Source organism: Miniopterus schreibersii, assembly GCF_964146895.1.
Source record: "Miniopterus schreibersii genome assembly, chromosome: 14".
NCBI lineage: Eukaryota > Metazoa > Chordata > Mammalia > Chiroptera > Miniopteridae > Miniopterus > Miniopterus schreibersii.
Genome location: NC_138114.1, coordinates 48,854,454 through 48,872,468, shown reverse-complemented (window position 1 = coordinate 48,872,468; position 18,015 = coordinate 48,854,454). Strand labels below are relative to the sequence as shown.

At 49.2% G+C, this 18,015-nt stretch overlaps 1 protein-coding gene across 2 annotated transcripts; it reads right to left on the bottom strand.

Moving 5' to 3' along the window:
* Positions 1 to 1,299: 1,299 nt before the first annotated feature.
* LOC308567166 (pancreatic lipase-related protein 2-like) lies at positions 1,300 to 16,769 on the bottom strand. 2 transcript variants are annotated; one of them, XM_081158476.1, is made up of 13 exons: positions 16,627 to 16,769; positions 16,297 to 16,345; positions 15,808 to 15,962; positions 14,032 to 14,157; positions 13,599 to 13,733; positions 12,779 to 12,890; positions 11,823 to 11,942; positions 10,273 to 10,392; positions 6,902 to 7,020; positions 6,321 to 6,450; positions 4,146 to 4,257; positions 3,096 to 3,263; positions 1,306 to 1,425 (listed from the first exon to the last, which is right to left on the bottom strand). In XM_081158476.1, the coding sequence occupies exons 2-13, from the start codon at positions 16,343 to 16,345 to the stop codon at positions 1,362 to 1,364; spliced, it is 1,410 nt and encodes a 469-aa protein (XP_081014602.1). In that variant the 5' UTR covers positions 16,627 to 16,769; the 3' UTR covers positions 1,306 to 1,361. The 2 variants fall into 2 exon arrangements, with proteins under 2 accessions (XP_081014603.1, XP_081014602.1); XM_081158477.1 differs by lacking the exon at positions 16,627 to 16,769 and having other exon boundaries at positions 1,300 to 1,425; positions 16,297 to 16,410.
* Positions 16,770 to 18,015: the final 1,246 nt, after the last annotated feature.

Below are 18,015 nucleotides of genomic sequence, written 5' to 3'. Positions count from 1 at the left end.
AATCCTATTGCGCAGTCAGGGCTGAGAACCTGTGTTCTACAATTTGCAGTTTTTTTGAGATCTAGGCAGTGTCAAAGGAAAATTTTGGAGACAAGGACCTGCTTCACTGTAGTCGGGCAAGATTTTAAATGCCGTACAGCGCTTCAGGAAAAAGAATTTTAGAAAACACAAAGAAGAAAGGTGAATGAAAGAAAAATCCCAAGGTGTGGAGCTCCAGCTCCTTGCTCTGCCAGGAAGTAGAGGCGCCCCCGTAAAGGGAAGGGGCCTCCTTCTGCCTCGTTCTCGGAACCTCAGTGGGTGAGTCACCTCGCCCCCTTTAAGCACCAGTCACAGCTGTCACGAGGTCTTTCACGGAATTGCTAAGTGAAGCCACTTCTGGAGTCTCAGAATTGAACAGTGAGTGTCCCCACTCCTGTCCAGTGGACGAACCCTACTCCACCATCCCCCAGCCCCGAGAGTGACTCTCTTCCTGCATCAGCCTCTTTAATTCACCAGGTCAGCGGGGTTAGTGGGAGGCCACGCTCGGGCAAAGGCCAGGCTAGAAGGCCCGCACTCCACACATACCATGAAAGGATATTAGATGCATGCACATCTGCGCCAGGAAAATTTGGGAGACCACTTATATGCCCATCCGCAGGGACAAGCACACCACATGCATCCCTTGGCGGCACCTGCGAAGCCCTGTGGAGAATAAAGCAGCTCTTCCTGTACCATTAGACAATGATATCCAGCATCGATAGTGTAAAAAGCAAGGTAAGGACGGCGTGTGTTGTAGGCTACCATTTGTTGGGGAAAGGGTGGCGGTGGGGCTGGGGTGTGTGAGATAGGTACACACATATGTGTATGTAGAATATTTCTGGAAAAACTCAAGTTGTCCCTGGGAGAGGAACTGAGAGACTTGGGGCAAGGACAGAAGAAGATGTACCTTGTGTAAGAATACTCTCTGGATCATCTGCACCTTGTGCCATGTGGCTGTATTAACTGTTTTTTCAGCCCCTCTTCCTCCAGTGGCTCAGAGGTACTCATGCCACCCAGGCTGCTCTTCCATGGGGTCAGCCTCCTACCCTAGAATGTTCAAGGCTGGGTAGGCCACACTTGGAAGTAATGATGAGCTTTTCGAATAGGACATAACTTCATTGTCTACATTAGAACAGGCCATACAAAGTGCTCTGGGAGAGACGGTGGCAAAAGATGGCCTGCGGGAAGTTTCAGGCATGACCTGTAGCCAACAGGGCTCCAGTCCCAAAAATCATTTCCAAAATGTGACCCCAGAACAAGGAGGATGTCAAATGAACACCTCAGTGTCAACCCGAGGGCATTAAACATTTATTACCACAAAGATATAAGAGAGAACCACACTTTTAACAAGGTTGAAGAGATTGTAGCCTGTCTTCTTTCACAGTGTCATCACCGCAAAAATGGTACCTGTGGAGAAAAAAATTTTCAGCATGAGGCTCGTCAGCTCATGGAAATGTGACCTCAGATGAGGAAACAGCATCTAGTCAACCCCTGGAATTCAGGTCTTTTTGACTGAAAGGCTTGGCTACACCAGGCAGAGTCTAAGTGATTCTTACTAAGCAAAACCACTTAAAGAACATCCTTCCCTTCTGTGGCCTTTTAACAAGCTAAGAATGAATCAGACCAAGGATTTACAAAACCAAGGGGGTCTCCAGTGAGTTTGGGGCCTGGCAATGAATTTGGGGGACAGGGGCGCCCCAGCCTGCCCAGAGGGGACTTCCCTAGAGCCAAGACCCTGCAGGATTCTTCATACACTGCTTCTGGGAATGGAAAATGTGGCAGCCACTTTGGAAAAAAGTCTGGTAGTTCTTCTAAAGGTTAAACATAGAGTTACCACATAGCCTAGCAATTCTGCTCCTAGGTACATACCCAAGAGAAATGTCCACACAAAAATTTGCTCATAAATGTTCACAGCAGCATTACTCATAATAGCCCCAAAGTGAAAACAGCCCTAATGTCCATCAACTGATAAGTGGATAAATAAAATGTGGTATATCCATATAATAGAATATTATTTGGCAGTAAAAAGGAATAAAGTACTGATACATGCTATAATATGGTTGAACCTTGAAAGCATTATGCTATGTGAGAAAAAGCCAGTCACAAAGGGACTCCTCAGCTCCACATCCCGCTGTGAGCTGCGAGGGCACAGGGAGGTCAGAGGACTGGGTCCAAGTCCTGGTTGTGCCTCATGCTCTGCTCTTGAGCATACAAAGTAATGGCACAGCCGCAGTGACATCTGATCCTTCCAACAATACACTGGCAATCATGTATAGTCAGCATGGCTAAGTCATGCAGCTGAGCAAGGTTTTGGTAAGTGCTTTGAAAACAATTGGAAGCCCAATATTCTTCTCTGTAGCTTTCCTATGTGGCCTTAGACCAGTTACTTGACTCTACAAATCTCTCTTCTCATCTTAAAATGAGAGCAGCTGAAAGGTGATTTCTAAGTTTCCTTCAGATGCTGACATCCTGTTATTTTCTATATTCTCTTTAAGGTAGCCTTCTTTCTTTCCATATTTTAGACACTGTTATGTTCTCTCCTAACTCTTACCAAGTAAGATTCTATTCCCTCAGCAAGAGAAGAGCTTGCCACTGTGAGCTAGATCCTAACACAGTCTATATTTGCTCTCATGCCATAGTCTCCAAACAAAACAATCTGTATGAATAAATGCACCCCAACTGAAATGAACTCAGAGGTTCCCCACAACTACTGCCCAGGTGTTTTCCTTATTGTTTGAGATCAAACAGTCTCATATTGGCCTGTTACTCGAGTCTATACTTTACAACTTTTGCCTTGCTCCTGCCAAGTTGACTTTGGCTTAAGGAAAATGGTATCTGACTTTCCAAAGTGAATCAGATGGATAGATGGAGAGTTGAGATGAATAGTTGGGAAGATGAACGGCTGGATGGATAAGTGGATAGGTAAGTGGTTCAGTAGATGGACAGAAAGAGATGAATGGATGGATGAGTAGACGGATATGTGGATGGGTGGGCGGGTGATTGTATGCGTGTGTGTATGCAGAGAGAGACGGATAGGTAAATATAGAAATGACTTAGGTGGAATAAAAGATACGCACGCAGTCCCATCTTCACCACGTTGCACTGTGATTTTTGAAGCCCCCAGTTTGTTCCGGAAGAGATTGATCACATGGTTGTTCCAGAGGAACTTAACCTTCTGGATTTTTCCAATATTGAAGTCCACATCAATGTCACGCATATGACTTGCATTCGGTTTGAGGGATCCCCTGAAAACACAGACAGAAAGTTCATCAGCTGGATAGATGAGTACCTAGGATGGTAGCAACCTATTGCTTCTCCAAACAATGGCTGTTATTGTTGGTTTTCTGCAATTGCCTTGCATGACTTCGTACACAGCCAGGGGCTGCTAAAACACAAATGCATTTGTGAAGAGCACACACCTTTAAAAAATACTGGACTCTAGACTCTCACTGTCTTGATTGGTACCTAGAAGGAAGTAAAATACTTGGGGTGGCGAATTAACTCTATACGTTCACCGCAGGACTCATTATGTCTTTGTTTAAAGATGCACATGGTTCAGCGGGGTCATTTGTGGGCAGGCATCTCATATGTAGCATAAGAAGTCATCAAAGAACTTTCATATAACATGGAATCCATTATGCAAAGTTAGTGCAAAAACAGAATCTAACTTTACAGCACAGTTGTGTACTAATCCAACACATTTTTACCAAGAACTTCATATGCTCAGCAAAAGCTGGGTGCTGAGGTGACCACAGCAACAAGAAGCCAGCCTCAGGCTTCACGTGGAGCACATGTGGGGGTCCACGTGCATGTGTTGGATGGGAAGGCGTTGCCATCTAAATGTGCCTCAACTCAGGAGAATGTGATATTCGTAAGACTTCTTCAGGAGGAAAGCAATGATTGGCCATCCAAAAGGAGTCAGCACTTAAAATAGTGAGTTCTTCCTCTCTGGGCCTCAGTCTTCTCAGAGGGGGTGATTGAACTAGATGCTAAGACTTCCTCCCGGCTCTGACATTCTAGGATTCAGTGGTTCTGTATGGCTAGATTTATAAAGCAGTTTATACCCAACCTTTTATGAATATTCTCTTATGGAAAGTATGCTCATTTCGCTTTACTATCAAACTTACTTGAAAATTTGATATTGTTTAGAGTTTCCATTCTTTCCATATAGAGCAATCCTGATGTATCCACTCACTTTCTTTTTTCCAGCCAGTGTGACGGACACCCTGTATCTCCAACCTGTGCAAAGAAAGAAATACAATCAGTTCAATTAGCTCAACTTTTTGGGGAAAAAAAAAAAAAAAAAAAAAAGACCCATGGAAGCATTCTTGTTCCAAGCTCTGACCCCCCACGAGTGGGAGGTAAGGGGGAATGGGACTAAGGGTTTCCTTCGTGAAGCCGGGGTCCCAGGAATTCAGATTGCAGGTGGGGGTGAGGGACTCAGGGGGAAGTAAATATTATAGCTCAGCACAGTCTCCTGCCAACCCAGCGATGCGTGTGTTCTGATGGATGGAGGGCGGTTGGTTACTACACCCGTGTACCCTTGGTGCACACCGCTGAGGAAGGAGGGGTGGCTGTTGCTCCAACACTTGGATACATCACTTACTGTTCTTTCTTTTTTTATTTTTATTTTTGTTATTTTCCCATGCAATGGATGTGTTCTCAGTGGGAAAACAACCCAGATTAATTTTTAAAAAATAAAATAAAGCCTTCCTCAGCACCCCCATCTACCTGTTCTCCATCTAAGGTTTGTCCCTGAAGTAACCAGTTTGGCTTGTATACTTAACCAGGTCCAGGGGGTGATTTTTGCTTCTTGAGGACATGTGGCACTGTCTGGAGACATTATTGTCACACCAGGGAAAGGGGGTGGGTGGGTGCAGGGCTACTGGCATCTCTCTGTTAGGGGCCACAGATTTGCTGAACATACTGCAATGCGCAGGATAGTCTCCACAATAACAAATGACCCAGCCCCCAATGTCAACAGAGCTGAGGTTGGGATGCCCTGATCTAGAGCTTTCCATGAGCATTTACACGCACATATATGAATGTATAAAAATATAGGCTTTCCCCCTTCTGTAAATAATATGAACTGTTATTCTCTGTGCTCTCCACCCATCCCCACACCAGACCCATTCACTGCCTTTCTCTGTCCTGTCCTGCGCTCCAGAAGGTTGGCCTCGCCAGGGATCCTTGCCACCAGCTTTCTGTTGGGTTCAGCCCATCAGAGGCTTGCACAGGGGGTCAGAGGCAGGGGGAGGGGGATGGAGGTGTTTGCTCCCCTGCACCCTCCTTGTCTGGCCGTAACTCGCTGCCTCTCTGACGCACCCCATTCCTAGAGCCCCGCAGCCACTAGATTCTGGGCGCCTCAGCATCCCTAGTTTGTTCTTTTAACCCTGTCCCCACTACCAAAAGCAGGCCCTCCAACGAGCTCTCCTCATTTGAACCACTTGGATGAGCTCTGTCTCCTAGAGGGCACCAACTGAACGTGCCTTCGAGGTTTTCTATCTGCTTCTTTCAATGGTTACACACAGTATCTGGCTGTTTAACCATCGGTGGACATTTAGGTTTCTCCCCACAACCTGCTGGTGTTAAAATCAACGCTGCCGTGAAGGCCCTGAGCATCCCTTCTTCCACACACATGCCAGCACTTTCCCTAAGGTACGTTCTGACTTAAAGGAACGTGCACGTGAGACTTTACAGATTCTGCCAAACCATTACCTTCTATGGTAAGTACTGTGAAGATTATATAAAACAGTGTGTATAAAACATGTTTTATAAAGTGCTCTGTACATTTTTTATATGTAAAACTCCCTCAGGAAATCATTGCTCTTCTATTCAGCACCATGTGATATTACTTACAACAAATAAATCTTGATGGTTTTACTACTTTCCACTTTTTAAATGAGAAGCTGGGCAAAATGACAACAAAAACATGGCATGTTCCTGTGTGTGTGTGTGTGTGTGTGTGTACACAGGGGGGCTGGTATGGTGGATAATTATGGGGGTGACTTTGCCCCATCTTGCCTCCTTCTGTCAATGGGTCCATCCTTCCTCCCACAGGGTTGAGTGGACACATGACCCAGCCTGGGCCACTCATGCTCGACGGACTCCACCGACCAGGATTATTGGTTAACGGGGTGAACGTCAGACCCAAGACCAATGCCGTCCTACCGCCCTTCCATTATCGTGTAAGCTGGTTGGAGCTGAGTTTCTGTCGGTCACTACCAAGCGTCCTAACTAATAAGATTCATACGCCTTTTAAAATTATTCGCGACGTTTAAATGGGTTAAAGGGAAACTTACTAGTGAAGTTCCCACTGTTTCCTGTGTTGAGGAAAAACGTCTGTTCCACGGCACTGGTTTTCCCCTGAAACTGGTCCGCATAGTGCCCCATTTTGGGGCACCCTCCGGCTGGACAAGGGAAGCAGCTGTTCTAGTGGAGAAACAACAATGTGCCTGTGAGCGAAGGCCTTTGACTCCCCCCCTCACTCGATTGATCAGTTCCCCTCCACACTGATCGCCCACCCCGCACCCACCCTCTCACCTACCTAACCGGCTTTCCATTCCTCTACCCATTCCACCCTCCATCCATGGCGAGTGCATGCACGCAGCCGTCTATCCACGCCACCCACGCATCCTTTGAGAGTTTTTCAGAAGGAAAAGTTGGGGATCTAGGGAAGGCCCCGCACAGTCAGGGCTGCGCCCTCCGCCTCCTGCCCACCCTGCTCCCCGAAGGTAAGAAGGCTCTGGGAGGCTCAGCATTACCAGCACCTCCTCGCATTAGCTGTGGAGTTACATCTCTGTTCTGTTCCAAGCCACAGGGACAAAACCACCAGCCACAGAGCCACCCGCAATATCTTCCCCAGGCCCCTGGGGTCACCTACCCCCTCAAACTCATCATAGGAGGCACACGGGTAGCCCAGGAAGCCGTCAGGGTTCAGGATGCTGCTGGAGTAATACTTGTAGCTTCTCAGGTGATTGCAGGCTACAAATTCTCGGGTCCCTGAGAAAGCAAAAGCCACGGGAGCTCGGAGGAGCACCTCATTCTTGAAGCTTGACCCATTCTGACCGAGAGAGGAATCACCTCCTCACTGCACAGATGGGTGTTGGCATCCCCAAACACCTTGGTCACCACGCAAAGTTTCGGTCACTGACTGTGACATACTTTGGGGCAAGTGGGAAATTTGGGGACTTGTTTAGTAATGGCGTTTGGCTAGAGCCGCTTTCCTCTCTCCATCACTGTGTCCATGTGCTGAGCAGGGCTAGGCAAGTGTGGGGAGTGGCAAGTTCTAACAAGCACGTTTGTGCAGTCCCCCAGGGGCCAGGCATCTGACATGAATGACTTATGAGGGCTGGGGCCCTTGGGAGGGAGTGAAAAAAGATATATACAGCTATATACACAGAGAGGAGAGACAGAGATAGATATATAGATACAGAGAGGGAATGGCAGTGGCTTTAAAAAGGAATCTTACAGTCAGCCAGCTGCTGAATGTTAAGGCCCAGGTTGCTCGGTCTGATTTTTCATGAGAAAAAGCACCCTGACATTTACATTAAAACGTTTCCAGGCTTAAATGACAGCAGCGCATTCCCACTTTAAAGCCAGTCACTGAAGGCCAGCCCCGTGCTATGGTGGGTGGCGTTTGGCCCGAGGGCCACAGTTTGAGAACCCCGACGCTGGACAGGCCTGTCCCGTGAAGCGAGCTTTGCTGTGCCTATGGCGTCGGGCGAGAAGTCAGGCTGAGAAATTCCTCCTCCTTACTCTTGCAGGCACAGCTAAAAGTGGAGATCAAGGTCACGGGGCCCTCTGGACACTCCTTCACTGCACTTTATTTAGCATTTTTTTCTTTAAAACCAAGCCCTCTTGTTTGCAAATTGTTTTTTCATTTCTCCACCTAATCGGTACAAAACTTTCCATAGGTGATCCACAGTGACCCCGATATACCTGGGGGCCACTTCTGGGGGGTCTGGGGGGCTTTATCTGCCACCCACGGAGAAAAGACGGGCCCCTTTTGTGCTGGGGGATTAGCTCTCCACAGCCTGAGGCTCTGCCTGCCCCTCGGCCCAGCGACATCCAGCCAAGCCAGTCCATGCCCCACACCAACGCTCATTACCAGACAACGCAACCTGTTTCAAACTTAATTGTTTCTTTCATCCAAAATTGCTGCCCAGGGCTCCCATAATAGACGAGCAAGTGGATTTAATTGTTCCCCAGCCCAGCGCCTGGGTGACTCGGAGCCCACACAATGGAAGCACACTCCAGTGTGCATGGGCTTGTGCCCTCTAAATGGCCTCTTTAATTAAAGCCCGGCTCCTTTCTATTATGTGGGCCCTGCTCCTTGCTCCTGGGAGGGGGCAGCCTCATTGTGAGTCCAGTGTTCCTTCTGGGAGTGGAACAGCCGTGTCTTCCTCGGAGTTACTGGTGCTGGGCAGAGAGGAGGTGGAAGGCTCCACTTACGGCTGGTGGATGGTGGCTGTTGCTTTATTGACTCTAGTCTTTCACGTTAAGCACGTGGAATATTAAAATGCCACAGTGGCGTGGACTGTACTGAGCGCCTGCTTTGGGCCAGGCCCTGAGCAGGGTCCTGGGTGCCCCGGGCACAGTCCTGGCCTCGGGAAACTCCCAGCTCAGAAAAATAAACACTAAAATGAAATGATCACTGACTCAAAGCCTCCATGTTCAGGGAGGAGAGGAAGCATGGTCTCCAGGGGGAGGCCGCAGGTAGAGAGCAGAGGCCAGACAAGGGCAGGTAGGGAGGTAGGGCTTTAAGCCACCTAGTATTAGGGGGACCGAACCTGCCTCTCAGCTAAACGGGGACATGCATGTGACAAAAAAGGGGCCACATACAAAACCTGACAAGCTCAGGGGAGGCCTGCGTGGTGGGCCTAACAAAGTCAGAGACCGAAAGTAACCGCACAGGATGGTCTGAACATCAAAATTCCTAACTAAAAGCGGGTCATGGCAGGTCCCAGGCCTGTAGCTTCCTTGACAGAGGTCAATCTTTTTTTTTTTTTAATCTTCACCTGAGAATATGTTTTTTATTGATTTTAGAGAGAGAGAGGAAGAGAGAGAGAGAGAGAAACATCGCTGTGAGAGAGAAACATCAATTGGTTGCCTTCCATATGAGCCCTGACCAGGGATCAGACCCACAATCTAGGCCTGAAGCCTTTTTGGTGTACAGGACAATACTCCAGCCAACTGAGCCACCCAGCGAAGGCGACAAAGGCCAATCTTCACCTTATATGAAGGTATTTTCTTTTTGCCTCTAAGATAGCATACCTTTGAAATGTCAGAGTAATCTTTTCTAGACCCCTCAGGGCAACCCCCCCACGAGAGCACCAGACCAAGAACCCCTCACTGTTGACTTGTTCTCCAAATGCCACCTCTACGTGCCGTGAATGTTGATCATTAATTCTTACACACACCAATGGAAAAGAAGTGTGTCTCTCTTTTACTTTTTACCAACCCCAGAGATTTCCCGGTTTTGCTTTCTCCCCCCTCCCTAATCAACCACCAGTGGATCTCATGTAACCAACCCTCTTATGTCTCCTTCTTTGATTCTAATGTATAAAGTAAGCTGTAAAACTGCCAATCTCCAGAGCATTTTTTCAGTCCTTTGAGATTTTGCTTCCCAGCATCTGTCATCTGTTTGGCTCAATTAAACTCATAAAAATTCTCTTCAGGTTTGGACATTTCTGATGTTGACACACACAAGGCTCATCCTCCCCAGACCTCCAGGCCTCCCCCTCAATGCACATGCTCCCCAAACCCACAGAGACATCCCCACTTGGTCTTTTGACCAGATCAGTCCCTTTCCAGTCCTAGCACCTGCCAACAGCTAAGGGCAAGAAAGTCAAAGCCCTCCAAATCTTTGCATATGCCCTTCAAGGAGCGAGCAGTGAAGGTAGGATGGGGGGGCCGAAGCCAGAGCTGGGTATTTGCCAACGTGCCAGCTCATGTCTCAGCATCCTGATAAGGGGGGAGACAATGCAGGCTGGGGTATGAGGTCAGGGTTTTGCAGCCAGAATTTGGGCTTCACTAGAAAGTGGCCTTGGGCAAGTTTTATAACTTTTTTCAGTTTCTTCATCTGTAAAATGGGGATAGTCAGAGTAACTATCTCATGACGTTATGACAATGTCTGGGACAGAACGAGCACACTGGAAGTGGTGGCAAATTCAGTACTATGAGGGCCCAACCGCGCCTTCTGCTTTCTCCCCAAATAGAGCAGCTGCCGTCTTACTTTTCTAATGTACGTACCTTCCCACAGTCCATTTATATCAACAATGGTAGAAAGGATATTTTTCTGACATCCAGGCATTTGCTTTCCTCCGTTTGGATAGAAATCCAGATGGCCCACCTTTTGGCTCATTCCAAAACCTGAAACATTGGAAGCAGAGGTGAGCAGGGAGGTAAGTGGTCCCAAGACAAGGTCATGGCCACAGAGAGTGTCCAACTCCTTCCAACCAGAGCGAGAGTTTTCTTGGCAAATTCTCCCCTCACCATAGCCACCCTGTCTGGCTTTGCAGAACGTTCTAAAAGATGAGCCATTGGAATGATAAAGAGGGAGGAGAGAGCAGAGGAAGTGGGCATGCAATCATGTTTATTCCTATATGTCTCTGTCTACCTCGGGGAGGCCGTGAACAATACGTATATACCCTGAGACCACTGTGCATCAGTAGATGCCTGTCAGGACTGGTGCAATTTCTATTCCTTTACTCATTTAAAAATTTTGATTTCTATGTTATATTGTTATATCGAGACCACATCACATTATATTGTCATATTGAGAGCCCAACATAATGACTGGACGCTTTGTCTTTTTAAGCACATAGAACTGTGATCACACCCAGGTCCTATTTACACACTTTGTGATCTTGGGTAATTACTAAAGCTTTTTGAGCCTCAGTTTCCTCAGTTATGAAATAGTAATAATAATGCTCACTTTTTAGGGTTGTTACTATGATTAATGAGTGAATGTATACAAAATGTCCAATGCAGTGCATGGAAATCATCTCCATTATTATTATTATTATTATTATTATTTTTTATAAATGTATCTTTTATTGACTTCAGGGAGAGGGAGAGAGAGAGATAGAAACATCAATGATGAGAGAGTCATTGATCAGCTGCAGCCCACAACCCGGGCATGTGCCCTGACCGGGAATCGAACCCTGATCGCCTGGATCCTAGGTCGATGCTCAACCGCTGAGCCACGCCTGGCTGGGCCATCGCCATTATTAAAAACATACCCTTTGTCGGCACGTTTCATGAATGGTTATATAAGAAAACATTGAAAAAAGAACGCTGAGTTTATTTATTATTTATTTTTTATATAATTTTATTTATTTTAAAATTTTAATTTATTTAAACCATAAAGGGCAGTTCACCCATTTGATTTTAGAAGAATTAAGTGAAGGAATATATTTAATTTCCAACAACACAAACTATAACCAAAGCTTTTACAAAAGAAGTGAGCAAAAAAATTAGCTTTGCATTTTGCAAGAACAGGTCAGGCAACCATAATAAATACGCCCGCCACTCTGGACAGTGGAGACTAGGGGAGGGCACGGGGTTTGAAGACTGAGGTTAGAGCAGTGTTTTGTTTTGTTTTGTCCTGTTGGGGGCCACAGGCTGACACCAGTGGCACTGAACTGGCTGTTTATTTGTGGCTGGCACCCACTTTGGTTGGTGTCCAAGCTATTTCTGTAGTTAACCCTGCAATATGTGTGTATGTGTAGGGGGGGATACCTGGACCTACTCTCACCAGTTACAGCCCTGCTCACCAAGGGGTGGAGTGGGGAACTCACCTAGGAAAGGGACTATGGGCGAGGAATCCGTGTGAATCACATCCACAAACATGGCATCAGACGGGTCCAGCCGAACCTCCTCGGGCGTGCCCTGGAAGCACGGCTCTGCCGGGTCCAGTCCTGAAAGGGGGGGCTGGACAGTGAGGCCATGCTCTAACACAAACCAGGTTCCAAGCCCTGGACCCCCCAAATCCATGGGGATTTCTACCCAAAGCAGAGGGTCGAAGGAAGGAGCACAGCCCACAGGACTCAGTGACCTGTATTCTAGCCCAGGTTCTGCTCAAGGTCAAATGCCTGTCATCCCTGAGCTTCGGTGTCCCCACCGGGAAGCGGGAATAACAGCAGCCTACCTTGCAGGGTTAACGTGGAAACCCCACACAAAGACGCCAGAGAAAGAACTTTGCAAACGAAAATTCTCCATAAACATAAACTCTGAATCCCCTTACCCTTCACCCCATGCCTAGCACGGCGCCCTGAGCACAGGAGACACTCATGAACCGGTTTGCACAGTTAGGTGCAAACTTGGCTGCACAGGCGTCTGTGCCTGTCTTGCGTGCCTTCATTTTGCCCAGTGATTCATTCATTCTCTGTATCTACCGACACTTCTTTCTGCCTGTACCCGGCACAGCAAAGACGTTAAGTGTTTGTGGAACTGATGAATTAGTTAAAAAAAAAATCACTTCCCTTTTGAAAAATCTGCAGCACTCTAGCAACAATAATCCCGGACTCATAGGTTTAATGTGCTAGCTATCTTTTTTTAAATAAGCGTGTTTTTATTTACAATCATATATTTTATAATTAACATGAACATGTATGGGCAATTATTTTTCTAATCTAAGTCTGGCAGCACCTAAAATCAGTCCCCGGAGGACCAGCAGGGGCGCCCTTGGCCGTGGGAAGTGCGGGTGGCTGGGCTTCCGCAACGCACCTGGCGGTCCCCGCGCCCGCGCCCTTACCTGTGATCCTGCCCACGCGGCCCCCCAGCCTCCTGCCCGCCTCGCCCGCCGTGTGCGCGCCCAGGCTGTGGCCGATCAGGTGCACGTTCTCCAGGCTGTAGCCCATCTCCGTCTGCGGAACGATGGCCCGTCAGTCCCCCTGGCCGGGGTGGGGATGCGCGAGCTCGGGAGTGGGGATGGAGCAGGTCCCGGGAAGGACGATGGGGTCCAGGACCGCCTAGGACAGTGCGACCTGGCCCCGGGCTGCAGCAGAGCCCTGCGCGCTGTCTGGTGCGCAGGCCAACAGTGCTGACCAGCGGCCAACGCGCCAACTGCAGGCGGCCTGGGGAGCCTGGACCGGCCCTGCCCGCTCCCACCCACACCCGCTGCCGACTCCCTCCCCTCCCGCAGGGCTTGGGCCTGTCTGCGAGAGCGTGGGTGGTGGGCCCAGCTCTGGGGTGCTCCGGCCTAGACCCAGAAGGCTGCAAGGGGCTTCCCTTTTTCTGAGAGTGCAGACTCATCTTCTGGGCTGAGAGCTGTTGGGCAGCCCAGCCTGCTCTAGAATCCCCAGAACAGCCTGCAAGGGTGGCTTATTGCAAGAGGGGAGACTGAGGCCCAAAGTGGTTAGTTTGCCCCAGGCACCACCACAACCAGGGATCTGCAGGACACTCCAAGAGGCAGAAGGTTGCAACATCATTTTAGGACATGCCCCTCTCTGCTTCCAGGCGTCCAGGCCCAGCCCCTGCCCAACAGTGCCCAGGCTGCCTCTGGGTGCATCCTGGTGCTTGCCTGCCCCCCTCTCTCCCCTTCCCCACGGGATGTGGCCCAGGCAGGGTTTTACCGACAGTCCTTGTATTAAGAAAGCTATCTCCGCTCCCACGACTCGAAGGTTGTGGACGGCTTGGGTGTAGTCTGTCCTGGCCCCATGTCTCCAATCCACACAGATGCAGTTCACTTTCTCCACTTTAAACATATTCTGGGGGAGGAAAACAAGAGGGAGGAACCGATGTATTAGCAGGCCCAGGTTGCACACTCCAGAGATAGGAATTTACAGCCATCAAGCACCTAGCTGGTGTCAGAGTTTTAATATTTCCCCCACTTGTCGTAATCTTCACCCCATCACCATGAGCTGGGTGTCTTATCCCCACTTATGGATGTGGACACTGAGGCCTGGAATGGAGTAAATGACTTGTCTAAGATCTTCCAGATGGTTATTGACACAGCCAGGTCAAAAAGACCACTGACTAGATCAGGGCTTAGCACACTGTTAGTACCTTGCACATGTCAGTCAGCCAGCTCTCCTCCCCCTTGTCTATGAAGCCGTGGATGATGAAGCGCGTCTTGCGGTCCAGCTGGAAGTTTGAGGCCTTGACAGTGGCTAGGTCCGTGGCGGAGATCCGCTGGTGAAAGTAGAAAAGATGAACTGAGATGTTGGCCTTTCCAAGCCATAGACCTGTTAGAGTCAGTTCTAGCAAGACTGAGGTCACGGGGACAACTCCCATGAAGTTGGGTCGGGCTAGAACAGGAGTTGCTGACCTGGGGTTTGAGGATAGAATTCAGAAAGTCCAAGTTCATGGACCTTCTAGCATTTCTGTTAATTATGAAATTGGGCAGCAAGCCACAGTCATCATAGCAACACTGTCACCACTAGAAGTCACAGATATTTTCACACCACGTTACAGTTGTTGCAGATGTCTTAAAAATCATTTACTCTCATGGCTATTTTAAGTGACAGTAGTTACTAGACCGACCCCTAGATCCTGTTATTTAGTGACATAATAACAGCACATATGTAACTGCATCCCATATTTATCTTTTCTAATGTTCTGATAACTGATTTTCAATATAATTGGCTTCCTTTGTAACCTAATGTATTTTATTTTATGCATTTAAATACATCCTCCTGAGAAGGGACCCGTAGGCTTCCCCAGATGGTGAAAGAGTCCCTGGAACAGAAGTGGTGAAGGACCCCTGGGCCAGAAGCACCAGGCATGGGGGGAAATGTGGTTCAGTGGAGCTGCCGGGGGCATCTCAAGCCTGTCGGCCTCAGGAACTGACTCCTAGGTGCCAGGGGCCCGCTCAGACTCCCTTCACCAGCCCCCATGGGCAGCACACCCGAAGAAGGATCACCAGGTTGAAACTACCATGTCCAAGCAGACTCCCAGCTGGGGTCTCTGAGTGGGGAGTGTGTCACCTAGAACCCCACAGCAGCTGACCTCAGGGAGCTATGGACAGTAACCCGGCTCTAAACTGTCAGAGGTGGAGCTGTGAGCAGCTGGAGTTCTGAGCTCGCTCTTGCCACTTCTAAGCTCCTGGAAGAAGCCTGGCTTGCACCCTCCCAGCCTTCTGGGACCTGAAGGTTGCTCCCAGGGTCCTTTTCACTTTGCTTTTGTGATTAAATGTCCCTTCTCGCCCTGGCTGGTGTGGCTCAGTAGTTAGAGCATTGGCCTGCACACAGAAGGGTCTCAGGTTTGATTTTTGGTCAAGGGCATGTACCTGAGTTGCAGGTTTGATGGTCGGTCTCAGCTGGGGCTCATGTGGGAGGCAACCAATCGATGTTTCTCTCTCTCTCTTTCCCCATCCTTCCCTCCTTTTCAGTTTCTCTAAAAATCCAGGGAAAAAATATCCCTGGCTGAAAATTAACAACAAAATGTTCCCTCTCCTCCACCTGGCTTCTAGCTCCTCAGGAAGGATTTACACCCCCACCCTTGTTCCCCGAGGGCCTCTCCTTCCACAGACCAGTGCAGGAAGACAGACCCACCAGGCCTGGATTTCTCCATAAATGCTGCTCACACCCCCTTCCTCCCAGGATCGGGGTTCGATGCCAGGAAGTTCTGCACACAGTGTGTGCAATGTGGAGGTTTCTGGGTCAGGCATCCATAGATCTCATCAGGGGTTTCTGGTGCTGGGAGCTAAGTTGGCTGCCAATGGTGAGGGAGCACCATCTAGGACTTTCCAAAGCAGAGCCTTTTCCTTACACAACTGCGGGAAGGCACCGGTGTGGACTCCGCGACCCACCCACCCTGCAGTCATTTCATGCCCACACTTACTTGGAAGTTGTTCGGATTCTCATTTGTGTACAGAAGGAAGCGAGTGTCAATGTCCTTGGGGGCCCAGGGAAATAACTTTATGGGCCGCTGAAGGATCCCGGCCCATGGTTTTTCGTCGGAGAAGCAGCCCAAAGGGCTATAGCAGATCTCCTTTCCTGGGGCAGGAAGAGCAACAGACAGGGACCGTGAGGTTCTGGAAAGGAGCAATGCCACCTCAGCTACACGGGAGGACTCTTCAGGGTGGCCCAGGGCTGGCCGAGGCCAATGCTGGTCTCTCCCTTGCTGTCAGCATTCCCCAAATACCACGGTGACAAGAATCTCCTGGGGGCTGGGGTGAATGCGTGTATCGCATGTACATATCCTGGTGTCTTGAAATGATAAACGCTATTAATTATGATGATAATAATGATGACAATGCCTCTAACTGCCCCACCAAAGGCCAGCCCAGGCGTGGTCGCTCTCTCCCTGGGGTGGTGACAGCACCCTTACCTCTGACAGTGGCCAGCAGGAGAAGGCCGACGATCCAGGAGGGCAGCATCTACACGGATGAAAAAGACACGCAGAGATTGCTGACGCTCACCGACCCCAGACGGGGCAGGTGGCCTGGAGCGCAGGGGACAGCAAGTGGAACAGAAGCTCAGTGCCTGGGCCCCATCGGGCTGTCCCCGAAGGTGGGGAACCCTGAGGCTGGGGGGCAGCACCTCTGCAGAGCCCCGGCCTCAGGCTCCTCCCCAGTACAGTGGCTTCTCCCCTCTGTGCCATGTCCCTCCGGCAGCCCAACCTCACCAAGCTCCCTGCCGGGGCACAGCCGTGACTTACTGTGTGACTCCAGGTCTCCGCTCAGCCCGCAGGCTGGCCATGGCCTTTTATAACCAGGCTTTATCCTTTGGACTCCTTAGCAGAAAGGACAGGAAGATAGATGAGTGTGCTTTGAACCTAGATTATCATAAACACATACAGGCAGCTCAGCTGGGAGCAGGGCTGTTTATAAAGTGAGATTGGAGGAAAGAAAAACTGACTTTGGGGACAGGAAAGGACCCTGTTAATCTGAATTTACTAGTTTGGTTGCCAAAAGATTGTGTTCCCCAGGAGATAACAGGGCACATCCAGTCTCCCTTCGGAAACACGAGCCCAAGCCCGCCGGGCGCCCTGTGGGTGGTGGCGGGATGGGACGCCTGAGGCCTCGCTGTTCCCAGCAGCGCCTGTTTGTGAAGACGCGCATCTCCTCTACTTTGGGGGTGGGCTGGGTGGAGAGCAGCCCTCCAAAGAACCTGGAAAGAGACTAAAAAAAGGCAACCCTGCTGAGCAAGAAAGGCTAAAACAAGCCTTTAAACAAAACTGTTTAAATAGAGCTTTGTTTGCAAAACATATAGTCCATTTTCAAAGCATTTCTGAGCTGCACGGGGCCGTACCTTGACCTGGAGATAAGAGGGTGGAGGTGTTTTCTTTCCTTCCCTGCCGAGAGGAGGACCTAGTGAAGAGCCAGGTGCCGCTCTGGCATTTTTAAATTAGCAGATACTTTAGCTACACCAAAGTGCATGCATCTTACGTTTAAACTTCAGCACAGTTTAATGAGTTTCAACAAAAATACACTCTTGTCTATATGCCCCGGGTCACGGTATAAGACATTTCCAGCAGCCAGAAGTTTCTCCCATGGTCCCTCTGCCTGCCCCCCAATAATGCTCTGATATTTTCACTCACCTTAGATTTCGTTTGGCCTGTTCTAGAATTGCATATATGTGGTCATGCAGCAGGTTTGAGGTTCACCCCCACTGTTACGTTTCAGTAGTTGGTTCCTTTTCATGGCTGTGCCATATTGATATATTTCTGTGTGAACAGATCACAGCTGGTTTACCTATTCTGTGCTGGTGGACGTGGGGGTTCTTTTAGTTTAGGACTATTATGGATGCTGCTGCTAGGAACATTCTAACCTAGCACAGGTTTTTCGTAGACCTATGCACTCACTCGCTCAGGTTTATCCCCAGGAGTAGACTTGCCTGGGTCCTGGGGTCTGTGCCTGCTTAGCTTTAGGAGATGCTGGCAAACGCTTTTCCAAGGGGGCTGTGCCTCCGTAAACTGCCCCCGGCAGTTGGGTGGGAGTTCCAGGTGCTCCACCTTCCACCCCCACCGTCTGATCAATCCCAGGAACGCTTAGGTCTCCAGCAACGTCCTGAGGGTTTCAAGTACAGAAAACTGGGCTCTTCAAGG